The sequence below is a fragment of the Schistocerca gregaria genome, chromosome 5 (genome assembly GCF_023897955.1).
Source record: "Schistocerca gregaria isolate iqSchGreg1 chromosome 5, iqSchGreg1.2, whole genome shotgun sequence".
Lineage (NCBI taxonomy): Eukaryota > Metazoa > Arthropoda > Insecta > Orthoptera > Acrididae > Schistocerca > Schistocerca gregaria.
The window spans coordinates 547,319,987-547,338,876 of NC_064924.1; the positions used below are offsets into that span (position 1 = coordinate 547,319,987).

At 39.8% G+C, this 18,890-nt stretch overlaps 1 protein-coding gene across 2 annotated transcripts in view; it reads left to right on the forward strand.

Moving 5' to 3' along the window:
* LOC126273111 (NSFL1 cofactor p47) overlaps positions 1 to 18,890 on the forward strand; it is a 60,518-nt gene that overhangs the window by 22,818 nt on the left and 18,810 nt on the right. For both annotated transcript variants that reach the window (XM_049976560.1, XM_049976561.1), the window contains exons 5-6: positions 4,584 to 4,731; positions 13,996 to 14,133. In XM_049976560.1, the coding sequence (XP_049832517.1) occupies positions 4,584 to 4,731; positions 13,996 to 14,133 (286 nt within the window). The remainder of the gene's footprint in view (positions 1 to 4,583; positions 4,732 to 13,995; positions 14,134 to 18,890) is intronic.

Genomic DNA, 18,890 nt, shown 5'->3' on the forward strand with positions numbered 1-18,890 from the left:
TCTATCTTGGCCACAATAATGCGTTCACTATGCTGTTTGTAGTAGCTTACCCGCATTCCTATTTTCCTATTCATTATTAAACCTACTCCTGCATTACCCCTATTTGATTTTGTGTTTATAACCCTGTAATCACCTGACCATAAGTCTTGTTCCTCCTGCCACCGAACTTCACTAATTCCCACTATATCTAACTTTAACCTATCCATTTCCCTTTTTAAATTTTCTAACCTACCTGCCCGATTAAGGGATCTGACATTCCACGCTCCGATCCGTAGAACGCCAGTTTTCTTTCTCCTGATAACGACATCCTCCTGAGTAGTCCCCGCCCGGAGATCCGAATGGGGGACTATTTTACCTCCGGAATATTTTACCCAAGAGGATGCCATCATCATTTAATCATACAGTAAAGCTGCATGTCCTCGGGAAAAATTACGGCTGTAGTTTCCCCTTGCTTTCAGCCGTTCGCAGTACCAGCACAGCAAGGCCGTTTTGGTTAATGTTGCAAGGCCAGATCAGTCCATCATCCAGACTGTTGCCCCTGCAACTACTGAAAAGGCTGCTGCCCCTCTTCAGGAACCACACGTTTGTCTGGCCTCTCAACAGATACCCCTCCGTTGTGGTTGCACCTACGGTACGGCCATCTGTATCGCTGAGGCACGCAAGCCTCCCCACCAACGGCAAGGTCCATGGTTCATGGGGGGGGAAGGTCACCATTGAAATATAAAATTACTTATGCCATTTCATGTTTGGACCCTTCAGTAGCATTAAATAAAGAAATGGCTAATAAAAGGTTGACATTATGTCTTGAAATTCTTGTCTCTGGTGAAAGGTTATGTGGCATAAAAGCAGATCATTTTAAACAGGAATTTTTCAATATTTGTAGCAGTGCTCATATTTTAAGAGAAATGAGACTGTTCAAAAGAAGTGAAACTCCTATGGTTGAATTTTGGAAGACCGTGGTTAATTTGTCAAAAAAAGAATGTTATAACTGTGTGGTTTGCAGATCATCTGCGTATATTTCAGTGTCATTTTCAAACTGTAAGAACAGAAAAATGAAGCATCCTAATTCGAACAAAATAATGTTTCTGTATAAAATGTGCTATTGATCATGTACCGGTAACGCATGTGTTACTGCCAGGCACCCGGTGAGGCTGAACCTATACACCCGTTGTTCCTGAAATGATCCCCCCCTTCCCATTTCCTCTGAATTCCAGAACCCTAAACTTCCAACATTCTCCATTAGGCTTATGTGCTATTATGCTCACTGAGGCATTAAAATTCATTGATGTGGTGCTAGAGTTTTACAGGACTAAACTTGTTTGTCTACACAAATGTTTTAAAACCATTGTTGGGAAAAATATAAATGAAAAACTGAAACAGAAAAAAATAGCTATTCGTCTCCTGAAAGTACAGTGTATTGTCATTTTCAAATATTATTTAGGAAATAAATTGTCAGTCTCTCTCTCTCTCTCTCTCTCTCTCTCTCTCTCTCTCTCTCTCTCTCTGTGTGTGTGTGTGTGTGTGTGTGTGTGTGTGTGTGTGTGTGTGTGTGCGTTAGTTAGTTAGTTAGTTAGTTATACCTTAGTAAGTATGTTACAGTAGGGCCGGTCAAATTCAAATGTGCAGGGTAGCTAAGCAGAGAACTGGGAATATGCAGGATGTGTGTTGTATGCATCAGACATCACTTGTACACTCATCTTTACAGACTGGGAGAGGTGAGAATTCTGCTTTCTCGATGAAAATTCAAAGTGCTATATCTCACATAATAATAGATGGCTCACCACAATGTTTCCTCAAAAGTAGCCCTAGCACTGATCTGCCACTTCATATTCCAGTGTAGGCCTGTAGATGAATTGAGACAAACAGTATGTGTAACATGATTTGTTGCAAAGTATTGGTTACTTAATCATGCAATTATGTTTTATTTGATAAAGAAACCAATTTTAGGTCATTGTGGCCTTGAAAAATTTCAAAGATACAGTCCTAAATGAAACTTCAAGTATTCTTTCTGTATGAAATGCAACACTCTACAGCCATTAGTTCATGAGAAGCGGCCCTGTATTTTAGTGTGTCTGCCCTTTATTGCTTCTGCCGCACACTGACTGTTTAAACCATCAGATAATCATAAGAAGTTTAGCTTAAATGAACAAACAGTGTTGTATAAAGGAATGCAATTCAAATATGATTGTATCACATTATAATGTGCAGTATCCTGCAACTGTTCAAACTTGACTTAGTCATTTACACTGTAGGGTGTGTGTTGTACATCATAACATGACATGGTCCAGCTTGTATTACATATATTTTAAAAATATGTTAACTGTTATTTCCAGCACAGTGTGTTTGCTAACCTCATTTAGGTAAAAATAAGTTATGTGACAACATGGAAAATGATTATTTGTAATCTGGAAAAAAATCTTGAATTTGAAAATTAAGATTAGGTGGTCACCCTATATCATTATTTTTCATGATCGTCATCATCATCCTGCTAATAGCACAGCAGTGAAATTTATATCTTTGTTGTCACAATATTCAGCTGTTTCTTGCTATTATGTTGCGATTTCTGAGGTTGTGGTTACCAGGGGACATGAAAACACATCTGTTTTTATCCAAATACAGGATTAGGTTTGTGTGGTGACGTGGGAATGTTATAGTGTCACTTGCTTCCAAACATATTGTCTGCCTGCAACTCTCTCATTGGTTATGTACATCTAGCTACTGATACACCTTCTTTCATTTGCCATACATCAAGATGAGTGTCGACATTGTAGCACAAAACACACATGTATGCTACTAGCCCCTATCTGCACTTTTACCATCTCCTACAGAAATGAATACTATTCCTGAGTATTTGTCCATTTTTAAAGTTAATTTAATTCTGACTACAGATTGATGCAGGTAAACTGCAGTTTAAATGTGGTAGATGTTCCTAAAAAGCAAAAATACTAGGTATAGATTCCCATGGTTGGCAACAGGAAGTAATTTGCTGCCCGCTCGCCATTCCCCTCCCCATACTCTAGTTCACAGCCAAGTTAGTATTACTGTTCTCAGTCCAACCCTTCCATAGGGTGGTTTTCGAGCAACTGTGGAATACGGACTGGAATATTTTCTAGGGTGCAACTCTTATGTGACAACAGCAACTCATATATAAATTTGCGATTGCAATCACTATTCAGTCTGATTCTCAAACTTAATGTTTGTCCTTTGAGTTACAGGTGTCTGTCGGCACTATCTCCACAATGGGTCTTGCCACTATAATTTATTCTCACAACAATTACAGTGAGTTTAATGAATGGTTTTCTTTGTTAGACATTTCATTCTGGATTAATTTTTGTCCTTGTTTTATCTGAATATCACAGTCATGTTCTATAGCTGAGTAAAAGCTGCTAACGTTTCTATCTAGTATTCTAACACATGATCAGCAACCGAATTTCTCATTTGCAATCCATTTGGTAAATCATTAGTCTCTCATAACCAAATAAAATTTTGATCTGGGCTCTTAATCAACTAATGTGTTTTGGAAGGAAACATTTCCATTTCTGAATGTTAACTTTACTTAAAAAGCAGTGTTAATGTTTTTATACAAGATCTGTACATGTATGGGAACGTTTATTGCAAACCTGTTCGAATAAAACGAAAGTTTGTAATTTGAATTTAATGCTACTTCCTCTTGTGTTTCACAAAATTATCAAATTTTAATCAAAGCAATAGACTGTTCTAGTGGCTAGTTCGTAGTTTCTCTTGTACTTCTTGCAGTATGTAGCGCCACATGAGCTAATGTCACGTGATTGATTGAGCAGCGTCGATACCGTATCATGTGCTCAGGCCTATCAGGAAATCTCGAGCCTCCTGGAATGTGAGTATTGTTCGCAGAGGCCTCTCCTTCCGAATTCTTCAGAATAAATCTGCATTGACATCGGTTGCAAGGCTTCATCTCTAAATGTCAGACGACCTCTATAAATGTAAGACGACCCCTATATACTCTACTAAGCAATGTAGAAATGTTAACCTCAGCAGCAGTTTGTATAATCTGTGATAATAACACAACCCTGTATTTTTCGAATGATGAATTTGAGAAAAAACTCATCTTATAATTGGGTAAGTACGATTGTTGTACAAAGATCGATGAACAAAGGAAAGAAGAGGCAGTCTTTATGTAAATTGTTCAGAGCTGAAACATTTTTCCTACAGCTTATTATATTTGGTAGTGGAACATAGGTGAACTAGTATGACCAGGAAACAGCTTCACGTCACTGAACAGAATTCTGTAAGGCATATTGAGAAATAAAATGATAATGGTAACAATTTTTATGCGAAAAGGATTGTTTTTTATGAATTTTTATTCACAGATGACTTATTTCTTAGCTCTCTGTTTATTAAAGACAACTAAATTTAATTTTTTGTCATGAAATAGTTAACTGTAGCCTTTCACATTGAATTGTTTCGCTTGCAGCATGCCTGTGTACTGCTTTTTTGTTGTGATATACAACTTGTACATCTACTTATGTACTACCTGTTACTTAAATGTGCAATTTTATCAAATAGCCTGCTTGAAAGTGATTTTTTTTTCTTTGATTAAACAGTTGTTGGTGGAGCATCCCGTTCATCTCAGAATCGTCATACTGAAATCACATTAAAGCTCTGGCGTGAAGGCTTCAGCATTGATGATGGCCCATTGAGAGAATATACAAATCCTGAAAATCGTGAGTTCTTGGAATCTGTGCGCAGAGGGTAAGTTATCAGCAGAAGTTTTTGGTTTAAAATCTGTCCATTTCCTTCGTGATTGTATAACAGTTTAATCAGCTGATATACCAATGGAATGTGTCATTAATTAATTATTCACCACTCAAAACCTACCAAATTAAGAACTTAATATCTTCATTCAAGTGGTGTAAGTGTTGAAACCACATCCTTCTTCCCTTGTCATAGGAAAAAAATTGCAAAATGTATAATTGATACATAAAATTTTAACTAACAAATTCAAATGCTGAAAATAATGAAAGCAAAATTTAACTGCTCTGTTTAGTTGTCACTTGAGTCTTTTTTATCAAACTAAAATTTTGGTATTAAAAAACTTTAAACCATCTTTATTAATACCTGGTTTTACATTTAATTTAGATTAGTGCAAGAAAACACAACCTCACCAGACATAGTAAATGTGTGCATGCATACAGTATAGATGAAATTGTCTTACACCAGATACAGGAAACTGTATCTTCTGTAGTTGTCTGTCCTCTTCTTGAATATAGTTGCGTGGTGTGGGTTTCTTCCCCTATAGAATTAAAAGAAATCGAACAAGTACAAGAAGACTGGCTCACTTTGTGTTATCACAAATCAGTGATGAGTGTCTCATGAATATGACAAGCGAGTTGGGATGACTGTCCCAAAAACAAAGGAAATTTTTATTGTGGTGAAATTTGTTTATGAAATTTCAGTCAATAACTTTCTCATCTGAATACCAAAATATTTTGTTACTTCCCAGTTAAATAAGAAGGAATGGCCATGAAAAGATGTGAAAAACCCCAGCTACAGCAAAAATATTGTGGTATTCATTTTTTGGTGTACTAAAGTGTGATTTGCAGCGTAATCATGTATTTATTTATTTATTTAGTGTGATACATATTTCATAGATCCCTTTCTGCATGGTAACTCATGGATGTGGAACAAGTCAAAATATTTAATTCATTATTATGTTTGTATCTTTAAAGACCACAACCAAAGATTAAAAATACAAATTAGAAAATAATTCTGAACAGTGCACTCAGTATGTTCTAATTATACTCACAAACACAGATAAAGATAAAATTTTCAGATATTATCTAAACTGTTATTTATAAAGTAAAAAAGATGATCTTGTTGACTTACAGAACACAAATTAATGTAATTATAGCAGCAAGATAGACTAAAGCAGGAATAAACAAATACTTGGGAAAAAATCTTACCTATCTCTGCTAAAGAACTGCTCTAGAGAATATAAACTTTTTTCAAGCAAGAACTCCTGTAGTTTACTTTTTAAGTAATATGTTACTACTGTGTATTTAATATTATGTAGAAGTTCATTGAAGGTTTTTGTGCTGTGTATTTTACACCTTTTTGCACCAGAGACCAATTTTTCAATTCATAATGTATGTCATGTTTCCTTCTTGTGTTGATCATTTCATATTGAGAAGGATTGCGAAACATGAATGTCATGATTGAAAATAGTGATTGTGATGTAGCATTTAGTATCCTAATTTGTTTGAAAAGATTATGACATGAGTTTCTCGGATTACCTCCACACAATGGACAACCTTTTTCTGACTTGCAGATACTTTATGGAAGTAGCCGAAGTAGGCAGATTTTGAGAAATTGGTGGCTCCATTTTTGGCAGTTATTCAGATGGTAGATGTTGAGCTAAGCCTTTTCAGGGTTTGGTGATACGGCATCGCCAGTTGAGCCTCTTAATGATATGGATGCCTAAGACTTTTGAACAATGTAATTTCTGTATATGTTGGCTCTCATGTGAAATGTTAATCTCCTGTGAGCTTTCGTGATCAGAATGGAAATTAATGTAATTGGTTTTGATGAACCATTTTAGAACATCTGTGTTGGCGTTTAACTCTAGGTCAGTGGATATTTTATTGTCTGTCATAATACTTGGTCATTTGTCAACATTGTAAAGTTGTTTGCTTTGTTTGAGGACAGAGTTACGTTGTTAATACATATGAGAAAATAGCAGGGAACCTAGAACAGAACATTATGGAAATTCGTATGTACTGTTCTGCAGTCAGACTCTACCCCTCCTACCTGCATTTTGTTGTCATCTATCACTATTTTCTGTTGTCTGCTCTGTAGATATGGTTTGAACCAGTTGCTGATTTGTTCTCGGCTTCCATAGTGGCATGCTTTCACTATAAGTATTCTGTGATTGACACAGTGAAATGCTTTAGACAGGTCACAAATTATGCCAACAGCCAATATCTTGTGACTACGAAGGCTTTCCCGGCATAATAATTGGTAATATTCTTCTCGGGTATGCAGCCGGATCATGACGTCTTCATGACACAATATTTCCGCGGTCCAACTGGCCGCCATCTTCAGGTGAGAGTGCTGGTGCACGATCTCGCCGGAACTGACTTCACAGCACAAGCGGCGGCCCCTATATAGGCCGCAGAAGACCCACAACGCGTGCGCGAGAAGGTGCCGTGACCGCCCTCTAGCGCAGTAGACATACCCCGCCGCCAGTGATGGAAAGAGGCAAAATCGAGATATCGCTGTCAAAAATTAAAAAATAAAAATAAATAAAAAAAAAATTATTCCGACGATAGAACCACAGACCGTTGTTTTTTAATGTCAGATAACACTGGGTCCCAAGTCTTACTTAAAAGAAAACCCTTGTCTCTATTAATAAGATTGTCAGATAACCGAATCTCTATGGATTCTTTTAAAATACAGTCCCAATAGCGAGATGCAGGGGCAACCATTTGTGTCTTGTCATATAGTATTCTGTGTCCCTCGGTGAGACAGTGTTCCGCCACTGCAGACTTCTCAGGTTGAAGCAGTCTTGTGTGCCGCTGATGCTCAACACACCGCTCCTGAATGGTCCGGATTGTCTGACCAATATGTCTTTCCGCAGTGGCAAGGGATCTTGTAAACACCGGGCTTCCTCAAACCCAAGTCATCCTTAACAGAGCCAAGGAGCACTCTAATCTTGGCTGGTGGACGAAAAATACTTTTGATGTGATATCTTTTCAGAATCCTTCCTATCTTTGAGGAAATGCTCCCAGCAAAAGGCAGAAAAGCTATCGATTTGCAGGTATCTTCTGGTGGTTCAGGCGAAGGTCCAAACTGGAAGGCACGACGGATCTGTTTATCTGTAAAGCCATTCTGCTTGAACACAATCTTAAGATGGTCCAATTCTTGTGTCAAGCTTTCTCCATCTGAAATGGCATAAGCTCTTCTCGCCAACGTCCGCAGGACCCCCGTATGCTGGAACGATGGATGACAGCTAGAAGCATGTAAGTAACGGTCCGTGTGCGTAGGCTTTCGATAAACGCTGTGTCCCAGTGTCCCATCATCCTTTCTGTACACCAGAACATCCAGAAACGGAAGCTTTCCATCATTTTCCACCTCCATTGTAAATTTGATGCTAGGATGCAGGGAATTGAAATGATCTAGGAGGCGGTCCAGAGCTTCTCTCCCATGAGGCCACTCCATAAACGTATCATCAACGTACCTCCAAAAACAGGTTGGTTTTAAGGACGCTGTCTTCAGTGCCATGTCCTCAAAATCTTCCATAAAAAGATTGGCGACTATTGGGGACAAAGGGCTCCCCATAGCCACTCCATCAGTCTGTTCAAAATATTTGTCATTGAATAAAAAGTACGTCGACGTTAACACGTGGCGACAAAGCCTGCTTGTTTCCTCATCCAGTTTCTCACCAATTAATTGCAAGGATTCTTCCAGAGGAACCCGGGTAAAAAGCGACACGACATCAAAGCTCACAAGCAAATCCCAGGGACTAAGAGACAAGGACTTCAATCTCTGAATAAACACCATAGAATTGAAAATGTGATGTTCGCATTTACCGACGTGAAGGCCAAGAACAGATGCTAAATACTTGGCTAGATTGTAGGTAGGAGCGCCCAAATTACTCACGATCGGACGAAGCGGGACCCCTTTCTTATGAATCTTGGGTAGACCGTATAATCTCGGTGGCACGGCAGCACCAGGACGAAGTTTTTTGAGAACGTCGTCAGGTAAAGAACTCTTCTTCAACAGTGAAAGCGTCTTCCGTTTTATCCGTTCAGTTGGGTCGTCCTGCAATGTTCTGTATGCTGAGTCTTCAAGTAAGAGATCCATCTTTCCCAGATAGTCATCACGTGACAGAAGAACAGTTGCGTTGCCTTTGTCCGCTGGTAGAACTATCAGATCTTCGTCTTCTCTAATAGACCGGACCGCTGCCCTTTCGAGAGAGGAGATGTTACTCCGTGGAGGCGGCGCCCGCCGCAATGTATGTGAGACCTCTTGCCTAATCTCTTCAGCTTGATCCTGCGAAAAGCTGGACACTGCTTGTTCGACTGCGCAGATGAACTCGGTGATAGGCACATTCCTCGGTGTAGGGGCAAAAATTCAGGCCTTTCTCCAACACTGACAGCGTGGCGTCGTCCAATTCTTTACTCGTGAGGTTAATCACTGTCCGTCAACGGGTGTCGTCATCAGATATCATGGGTTGAGAACAAAGCCGTTGAAACTTCGAAGACTGTTTCTTGACGGCGCTCCTATGCGTCCAATCTGATAGTGCCCAAGAAGAACTATCCACCCATTCCCAAGATGCATCCGACAGCAGCGACGATAACTCCAAGTGCAAGAAAAGTAAATCCTTGGATATGAAATCCAGTTGTCTTAGAGTGAAGCGAATGCGCTCCTTGACCGAGGCGAAACTGGCACGCTTCTTGATGTTGTTAGCCTTTTTCGTATCAACAAAATGCACAAATCTAGCAAACTTAGGTATTACTCTTCCATCACGGCATCTCAGCAAAAAGGCGAGGGCACTCAGCAACTTGCCTTTTTTCTTACGAAGTTTATCAAACTTCTTCACAAGTTCCGCCATCTCCTCCCCGTAGAGATTTCTGATGTGACTACGAAGGCTTTCCCGGCGTAATAATTGGCAATATTCTTCTCGGGTATGTAGCCGGATCATGACGTCTTCATGACACAATATTTCCGCGGTCCAACTGGCCGCCATCTTCAGGTGAGAGTGCTGGTGCACGATCTCGCCGGAAGTGACTTCCCAGCGCAAGCGGCGGCCCCTATATAGGCCACAGAAGACCCACAACGCGTGCGCGAGAAGGTGCCGTAACCGCCCTCTAGCGCAGTAGACATACCCCGCCACCAGTGATGGAAAGAGGCAAAATCGAGATATCACCGAATCCATCTGCGCAGTCGAACAAGCAGTGTCCAGCTTTTCGCAGGATCAAGCTGAAGAGATTAGGCACGAGGTCTCACATACATTGCGGCAGGCGCCGCCTCCACGGAGTAACATCTCCTCTCTCAAAAGGGCAGCCGTCCGGTCCATTAGAGAAGACGAAGATCTGATAGTTCTACCAGTGGACAAAGGCAATGCAACTGTTCTTCTGTCACGTGATGACTATCTGGGAAAGATGGATCTCTTACTTGAAGACTCAGCATACAGAACATTGCAGGACGACCCAACTGAACGGATAAAACGGAAGACGCTTTCACTGTTGAAGAAGAGTTCTTTACCTGACGACGTTCTCAAAAAACTTCGTCCTGGTGCTGCCGTGCCACCGAGATTATACGGTCTACCCAAGATTCATAAGAAAGGGCTCCCGCTTCGTCCGATCGTGAGTAATTTGGGCGCTCCTACCTACAATCTAGCCAAGTATTTAGCATCTGTTCTTGGCCCTCACGTCGGTAAATGCGAACATCACATTTCCAATTCTGTGGTGTTTTCTCAGAGATTGAAGTCCTTGTCTCTTAGTCCCTGGGATTTGCTTGTGAGCTTTGATGTCGTGTCGCTTTTTACCCGGGTTCCTCTGGAAGAATCCTTGCAATTAATTGGTGAGAAACTGGATGAGGAAACAAGCATGCGTTGTCGCCACGTGTTAACGTCGACGTACTTTTTATTCAATGACAAATATTTTGAACAGACTGATGGAGTGGCTATGGGGAGCCCTTTGTCCAAATAGTCGCCAATATTTTTTATGGAAGATTTTGAGGACATGGCGCTGAAGACAGCGTCCTTAAAACCATCCTGTTTTTGGAGGTACGTTGATGATACGTTTATGGAGTGGCCTCATGGGAGAGAAGCTCTGGACCGCCTCCTAGATCATTTCAATTCCCTGCATCCTAGCATCAAATTTACAATGGAGGTGGAAAATGATGGAAAGCTTCCGTTTCTGGATGTTCTGGTGTACAGAAAGGATGATGGGACACTGGGACACAGCGTTTATCGAAAGCCTACACACATGGACCGTTACTTACATGCTTCTAGCTGTCATCCATCGTTCCAGCGTACGGGGGTCCTGCGGACGTTGGCGAGAAGAGCTTATGCCAATTCAGACGGAGAAAGCTTGACACAAGAATTGGACCATCTTAAGATTGTGTTCAAGCAGAATGGCTTTACAGATAAACAGATCCGTCGTGCCTTCCAGTTTGGACCTTCGCCTGAACCACCAGAAGATACCTGAAAATCGGTAGCTTTTCTGCCTTTTGCTAGGAGCATTTCCTCGAAGATAGGAAGGATTCTGAAAAGATATCACATCAAAAGTATTTTTCGTCCACCAGCCAAGATTAGAGCGCTCCTTGGCTCTGTTAAGGATGACTTGGGTTTGAGGAAGCCCGGTGTTTACAAGATCCCTTGCCACTGCGGAAAGACTTATATTGGTCAGACAATCCGGACCATTCAGGAGCGGTGTGTTGAGCATCAGCGGCACACAAGACTGCTTCAACCTGAGAAGTCTGCAGTGGCGGAACACTGTCTCACCGAGGGACACAGAATACTATATGACGAGACACAAATGGTTGCCCCTGCATCTCGCTATTGGGACTGTATTTTAAAAGAATCCATAGAGATTCGGTTATCTGACAATCTTATTAATAGAGACAAGGGTTTTCTTTTAAGTAAGACTTGGGACCCAGTGTTATCTGACATTAAAAAACAACGGTCTGTGGTTCTATCGTCGGAAAAAAATTTTTTTATTTATTTTTATTTTTTAATTTTTGACAGCGATATCTCGATTTTGCCTCTTTCCATCACTGGTGGCGGGGTATGTCTACTGCGCTAGAGGGCGGTTACGGCACCTTCTCGCACACGCGTTGTGGGTCTTCTGTGGCCTATATAGGGGCCGGCGCTTGCGCTGGGAAGTCAGTTCCGGCGAGATCGTGCACCAGCACTCTCACCTGAAGATGGCGGCCAGTTGGACCGCGGAAATATTGTGTCATGAAGACATCATGATCCGGCTGCATACCCGAGAAGAATATTGCCAGCCAATATCTTATTTTCAAAGTATTCCAAAACATTATTGGTAAATGAAAAAATAACTGTGGTTTTGGAGATGTTTTCTCTGAATCAGACTGGTTTTTAGTAATTATTGCAAACTTTTTAAATGATTGATTAACTTGGCATATATTAATTTTTCGAGATTTGTAGAAAATGCAGTCAAAAGAGAGATAGGATGATAGTTTGTAACATCTGAGGCATTGCATTTTCTGTAGAGGGGCTTCACAGTAGCATATTTCGTATTATCAGGGAAGGTACCTGATATCAGTTAGTATGCTTGTATTGAATATATGAGCTGGGACTTGACTGAACTGATTACAGCTGGCTTTTAGCAGATTGTTGGAAACATTGTTGACACCAGTTGAAGTTTTACTTCTTAAAGACATTATTGTTTTTCTTACGTCATGTACAGTGTGCTCTAAAGAATTTTGTACATTGCCTTATTGTGTTTTATGGCCTTTTCTAAGGAGCCATTGACTCCTGTTTTCTCAGCAGCACTTGAGAAGTACTCATTAAAAATTAGTGCCACATCTCTTTGTTTTTTTGTACTTTTCTGTTTTCATTGTTGAGAACAATGTGTTAGGTCCTACTGGGGCAATTTGCTCTAGTCTCACTCCTAATCACTTCCCATACAGTTTTAATTTTGCTACTTGATGTGTTGATTTTGTAGCTAAGATACAAACTTCTTGTCTTCTTAATAACTTGACTTAGTATTTTACAATGTTTTTTATAGTTATTTAACTGATTGAGGTTGTCTGAATTTCTTGATGATTTACAACTCTCATTTCCTTTTGCATGAAATTTTAATTAAGGTTGTTATCCAGAGCTTTTTGGTGAGTTTTTCAGTTTGGATCTTACATATTCTTTTTGGGAAGTTACTTTTAAAAATCAGTGTCACTTCATTACTGAAAAGATTGTACTTAGATTTAGCATTATCTAAATTATACACAGATCTCTGGTCTGTATCTTGGAGATGTGATTTAAAAGTCTGGAAAGTTTCATCATTAACTTTCAGTCAGTGCTGTCACCACTTCTTTCCACTAGCCTAGCTGCTGTCGACAAGAGGCAGCTAACTTTTGCATGGATTGATCAGTGTGGTATCATTTCATCTGTGTCTGTGACTCGTGAATAACTGGCTGCCCGAGTGGATTTCCGTGACGGGCCAAAACTGCAGGCTGTTTCTGCGGGTACCTCTGATGGATCGGGCCTGTTGATCTGAAGCCCATTGGTTCCCACTAATGTGCAGGCCCTGCCCGTTAGATATAGTCTCACCGATCTGCCCCCAGGCCAGATCTGTTGTGTGGCCTGATGCAGCAGTTCTTGTGGTTTATCTATAAGCTCAGGACTGGTGCTCCTCAGCAGGCCAGAGCTCATGAGGGATGGATTTCAGCACATTACTTCTAAAATAATAAGTATGACACAGTAGGTAACAACCAACAGTAACAAACATAGTAGAAACATTTTATTGGCAGTCACCTATGGTGCCGGTTTATACAGTTCTTGCGTGCCTTATACACTTCTTCAAAGAGGCCTACTTTTTACTGAGGTTATTTCTGAAATTAGTGAAGGTAATTTAAATTTGTCCTGTGACTCCAAGGAAATGCACATATTCGTCACCAAATGTGTATCGGTTTATTGAAATAAAATAACATCAATAATCCTAATGAAACACATATACCATTTTGCTTGCTTTCTCCATCTAAAAACAGTTCATTACAAAAGATGTTGATATTAGCACTTAAGATTTTTGCTCACCTTGCTTTTTGCCACATTTTGTACATTTTTTGCCAATTACTACTTATGCTGGTGTCATGCTGTATCAAATGTGTTTGCTAAAGAAGAAAAAGTCTGAGACTAGCAGGCAATCATCTTTTTGTACCTGTCCGCTGCCCTACCCTACGATTTAAATTAGAGTCTTGGCCTATACATTGTCATTGGTTATATCCTATCCAGGAGTTCATTATTATATATGTGATTCTTTTTTTTTCCAGAGAGATTCCTCAAGAGTTGCTACGTGAAGCTAATGGCTCTGAAGTCCACTTAAACATGGAGGACCATCACCATGAAGATTTTGTTACTTCAAAGCCAAAAGTCCGGGCTTTCTCAGGAAAGGGCCATTTGTTAGGCAGGTGTGTAGATGTGCACATTACCTATTGCTACTATCATTTGCTTGGTTGGAAGGTCTTTAATTTAAATTGGTTTGTTGTAGAGATAATCCCACATTCTTATAAGGTCTTTCTCTTGCGCGTGCTTTTGTGTGTGTGTGTGGGGGGGGGGGGGGGGGGTTGAGAATATTGGCTGCATACAAATATTTCCTTTCCTTATTTTTGATATTTCCTAGTCTCCCTTGTTTCAGTTATATGGGCATTGCAGTTGAATGACCTGTGCATTAGTTTGTTTGTTTCCAAACATTCTTTTCACTTCATATTATGCTTCTTTGAAGTAACTATTAGACAACAGTGGCAAGCAGAGCTGAAAAGAATATGTCACTGCCATTAATGAGGTGATCCACTGCTGTAAAATAGTTTTCATTCAAGCCATTGTGAAATTGTGAAGAACTGTATTGCCTTGAGTGTTAAAAGTTGTTATCTGTAGGATATTCAGGCCAGCATGATTGCAGAGTGTAACAGTGTTCTGTGTTATTTGAAAGCAAGTCAAGAATTAAGAGGAGCATAAATTTCTGATCATTAAGCTTGAGATGGCAATATTTTCCTTTTTATTGGGAATACAAACAGTAAAATGGGTATGTATTATTCACATTGTTAAAAGTCATCTGCATGTAATTGATACATAAACACAACTTTAAAAAGCATGTCCATCTTGTAAAAGGACAACCAGGAAATGTGTTAGCATTGAATACCTCTTGTCGTAACAGATCATACATTGTTTGAATTTTTATATCACATCAAATTGTTTACTTAAACAATGGAAAATCCAGGCTGGTCTATGACAGTATTATGAAAAGGATAGTTGCTACTCACCATATAGCAGAGATGCTGAGTCACAGATAGCTACAACAAAAGGACTGTCAGAAAGTAAGCTTTCGACCAACGAGGCCAGACTGGCCTCAGCAGCCGGTGACTGTGATCGTCTGTGTGAATGCATCATTTACCATAAGCTTACTTTCTGACAGTCTTTCTTTGTTGTGCCTGTCTGCGACTCAGCATCTCAGCTTAACAACTATCCTTTTCAAATCCTTTACTTAGAGTTCTGAACTACTCGTATGAGCAGTCGAATTAGAAATGCATAGCTAGTAGCCATTACAACTCCCTTTTTTACTGATGACAGTGGTGATAAATCATGGCATTGGCTCCACAAGACGCTGTAAAATTAGAGTGTCATCCAGGTCTGTGACCCCTTGATTATTGCCCTTAACTCACAGGGATTGATTTGAGCTGGATACACATATCTCACTTAATGGTGTAATAGATGTGCTCAATAGAATTAATGGCAGGCGATATAAAAGCGTATGCAAGCACCCAATTATCCGTGGATTCTTACTGAAACTATTCTGACACAGTTTAGGAGTGGTACATTGTACTGTTGAGGGCACAAGTCACTTGTAGATTGCAATAGACAAACAAATGGTTTTACATGATCTGATAGTAGTTTGATGCATTGTTTGCTGTTGAGAGACAGTGGCAGACATATCAGGATCTTATTGCATGGTTCCTATTGGATAGTAATATGTATTGTTCTGCCTACTGTACTTACCATTGTGTGCAGCAACTTGTCATTTGACAAGACTCTTCCCATGCTTTGAGTGTCCAGTGGCAGTTTTATTATGTTATTTCTGTGTTACGCAGTGAGCAGGGATACATGTGTGGGTCAGTGGCCCTGGATGGAATGGTTGCTAATCATTTGTTGTTGTTGTTGTTGTTGTTGGTGGTGGTGGTGGTGGTGGTGGTGGTGGTGGTGGTGGTGGTGGTGGTCAGCATTGCACTGACAAGTGATTTTTTCAGACATGCTAACTCCCCTGATTTTAGTGGGAGACTACCAATTTTTCCTTATTTCTCCTGATCTCCCTGCCGTGAAGACTGATCTCCCGATTTTCAGAGCAGCTTCAATACTTTCCTTACTATTTGAAAATCCTTCGCCTTCGATATATTGGTGGATGACAAGGTATGGCTGATACTTGTCTATGTTAACTTGTAAGAATTGTGCGGCGGCTGTCGGGAGCAGCAGTAGGCGTAGCTCACGCTTCGTATCTATAAGGAAGTAAGGAACTTGTTGCAGCATTCGGAGACAAATGAAAATCTTTCAACTAGTGCCAATTTCCTCCGCTTCTGGTAGCACCAGTGCAATTGTAAAGTTATCGTAGACAAGGAGTAGTTGATAGTCATTTCAAGCGAAGTGATTAGCGTTGTTGTGTCTACGAGGCAGTGTTGCCAAGTTGGATTTCCCCCTAAATTTGGGGGGAATTAAGCTGCCTAGGAAGAAGTTACTGGGATACATGTTTCAGGGGGAAAAGTATTTAGAGTTGCTACCATCCCCTCCCCGCCCCTCTGCTCGACAATTTCGTTCCCCCGCTCACTTACCTGATGGTGTGATAAATTATTTAGGGGAATTTGAAGTGCAATATAGGGGGAAACGGTGCGCCAGGGTTGGCATCATTGCTACAAGAGCATTGTCTAGAACATAAATTTGTGTGCTCTGTAGCAGTTGTTGGCTGCATATCTTGGAGATGTTGATTATTTTTCATGCAGAATCACGAAGAAATACAATGCAGTGTTCAGAAACGTGTATAAGGAAGAGTTTCCATGTTTAAGTGAACTGAGGAAGGACAAACTTATGCATTTTCTAGAGTATGTAGATGTGACTCTTCAGTGGCTCATGGTGGGAAATGCGACATTGTTAAACATGTGCAAACTAAAAAACACAAGGAGAGTGTCCATTGTGTAGAACGGAACCAGAAACTTAACCCCAAAATGTAGATTTAGTGACGAATCCGAGGTTTTATTTACCTCATTTATTGTAGAGCATAACTTGACTATAAACAGTGCCAACCACACTGAGCCTTTGTTTCGCAAAATGTTTACCGATACTGAAATTACAAAACAATATTGGTGCACCAGAACAAAAAACAACCGCTATCCTTATGGAAATGTGCATGGAAGAAAAAGCGAAAATTATTACGCACTTTCTATCGAATCCGTTCGCTATTACTATCAATGGTAGTAATAAAACGGACTTTAAGTTATATCCTATTATTGTATCATTCTGCAGCCCTGAACTCCGTGAAATTCAAAATTGCCTACTCTCTGTGCCTAATTTAAAAGGGAATGCCACTGGAGCTAATATTGCTGATTTTCTACTTTATGGGAATTCCGTATTTCATTAAATAACTGTCTGGCTTTTGGTGCCAATAATGCTCCTTAATGGTAGGGCTAAAAAAAGGGTGCGGCAGGATGTTTGAAGCAAGAAATTGCTAACTTCATCATTGTAGGCTGTTCTTGTCATCTAATGAATCTTACTGTGGAGAAGGGGGCGGCATGTTTGCCTTTAACGTTGACGAAAATATTATTGAAATATTTTATTATTTGGAAAGGAGTGCTAAGAGGAAAGAAAAAATTTAGAAAGTTTAAAACTTTACATGACACAGAAATGAGGAAAATTCTGAAACATGTGCCTACATGATGGTTATAATTGAAAAGATGTTTAGATAGGATTTTGGTTAGTTTGTTCAAGAGTGAAATTGTAAGTAAGGATTCTGAAGTGGAAACTTCGAAGAATGATAAAATTCCAAAACATACTCAAAATGTAGATGTGTCTTCTTCATATCACAAGTCCAAGCACTTTGATAAGACTTCACCACACTCCTCATTTGAAAGAAAAACCCAATCATCAGTTTCAAAGAAAACCATTGACACTGGGGACCATGCTTTATCACGTGAGTTCATGTTTCTGTCATCAAATTTACATAGATCTTTATGCTTTTTCCTTTCAAGTTTTATGCCCCTCTTTGAGAGCCCAAATTTAGCTCTTCAGTCAAGTGCTCCACATATCCACTTATTGAGGTCAGTTTTGGAAGAACTATTGAAGAATGTGATGGCAAGATTTGTGAGACCTCTAGCTTTCTTATTGATGTAGATTATCACACTCCAGCAATTCAAAAGAATGATTGTGATCTGATGATAGGGAATTCTACATTTGCTTTGGTGACCACTTTTGAAGCCTGAGGAAAAGTCTCTGTTCTTTAAGTCTGGAAGAAAATGTTTCTTGTCATCATGTGATTACATGATACACAAATTTCCATTCAAAGATGAAGTTTTAATGCATGCAGAAGTTGTAAATCTTTTTACAATTGGCAAAGCATCATTTTCCAGCCTTAGATTTTTCATAAACAGATTTCCTAATATTCTGATTAGCGAAAGTGAACACTTAGATAGAGAAGTCGATATTCTCCACTCTCAGTTCTGTAACTTTCAGCTGGAAGAAACCAACGTGGCAGCAGAGAGAATTGATATTCAGTGGGCCTTGGTAGGTTAGCTGTAATTAGCTAATGAGATTCTTCAATATGATAAACTTGCAAAGGTGATGCTGGCTATTTTGTCAATTCTACATAGTAATGTGGAATGTGAGAGAATTTTTAGCTCAGTAACAAAGACCAAAACTCAGTTCAGGTCCATGCTTTCAGAAACATCTTTGGAGAAATTTTTCATTTTAAAATAAGTTGAAAAAGGCAAGTGCTTTGAGCAGAAATTGAGTTCAGAGTTGTTGAAGAAGGCTAAGTCAGATACGGGTGTGCTGAATAAGTAACTACCGTAATCAGACAAATGCAGACTGATAAAACTATTCGGAAATACGGAAGCGTCCGATCCCGCCCGTCTGCTTTGACCTATGACGTCACAAATATGGCGCAAACGACCATAAACCACGATTTCAA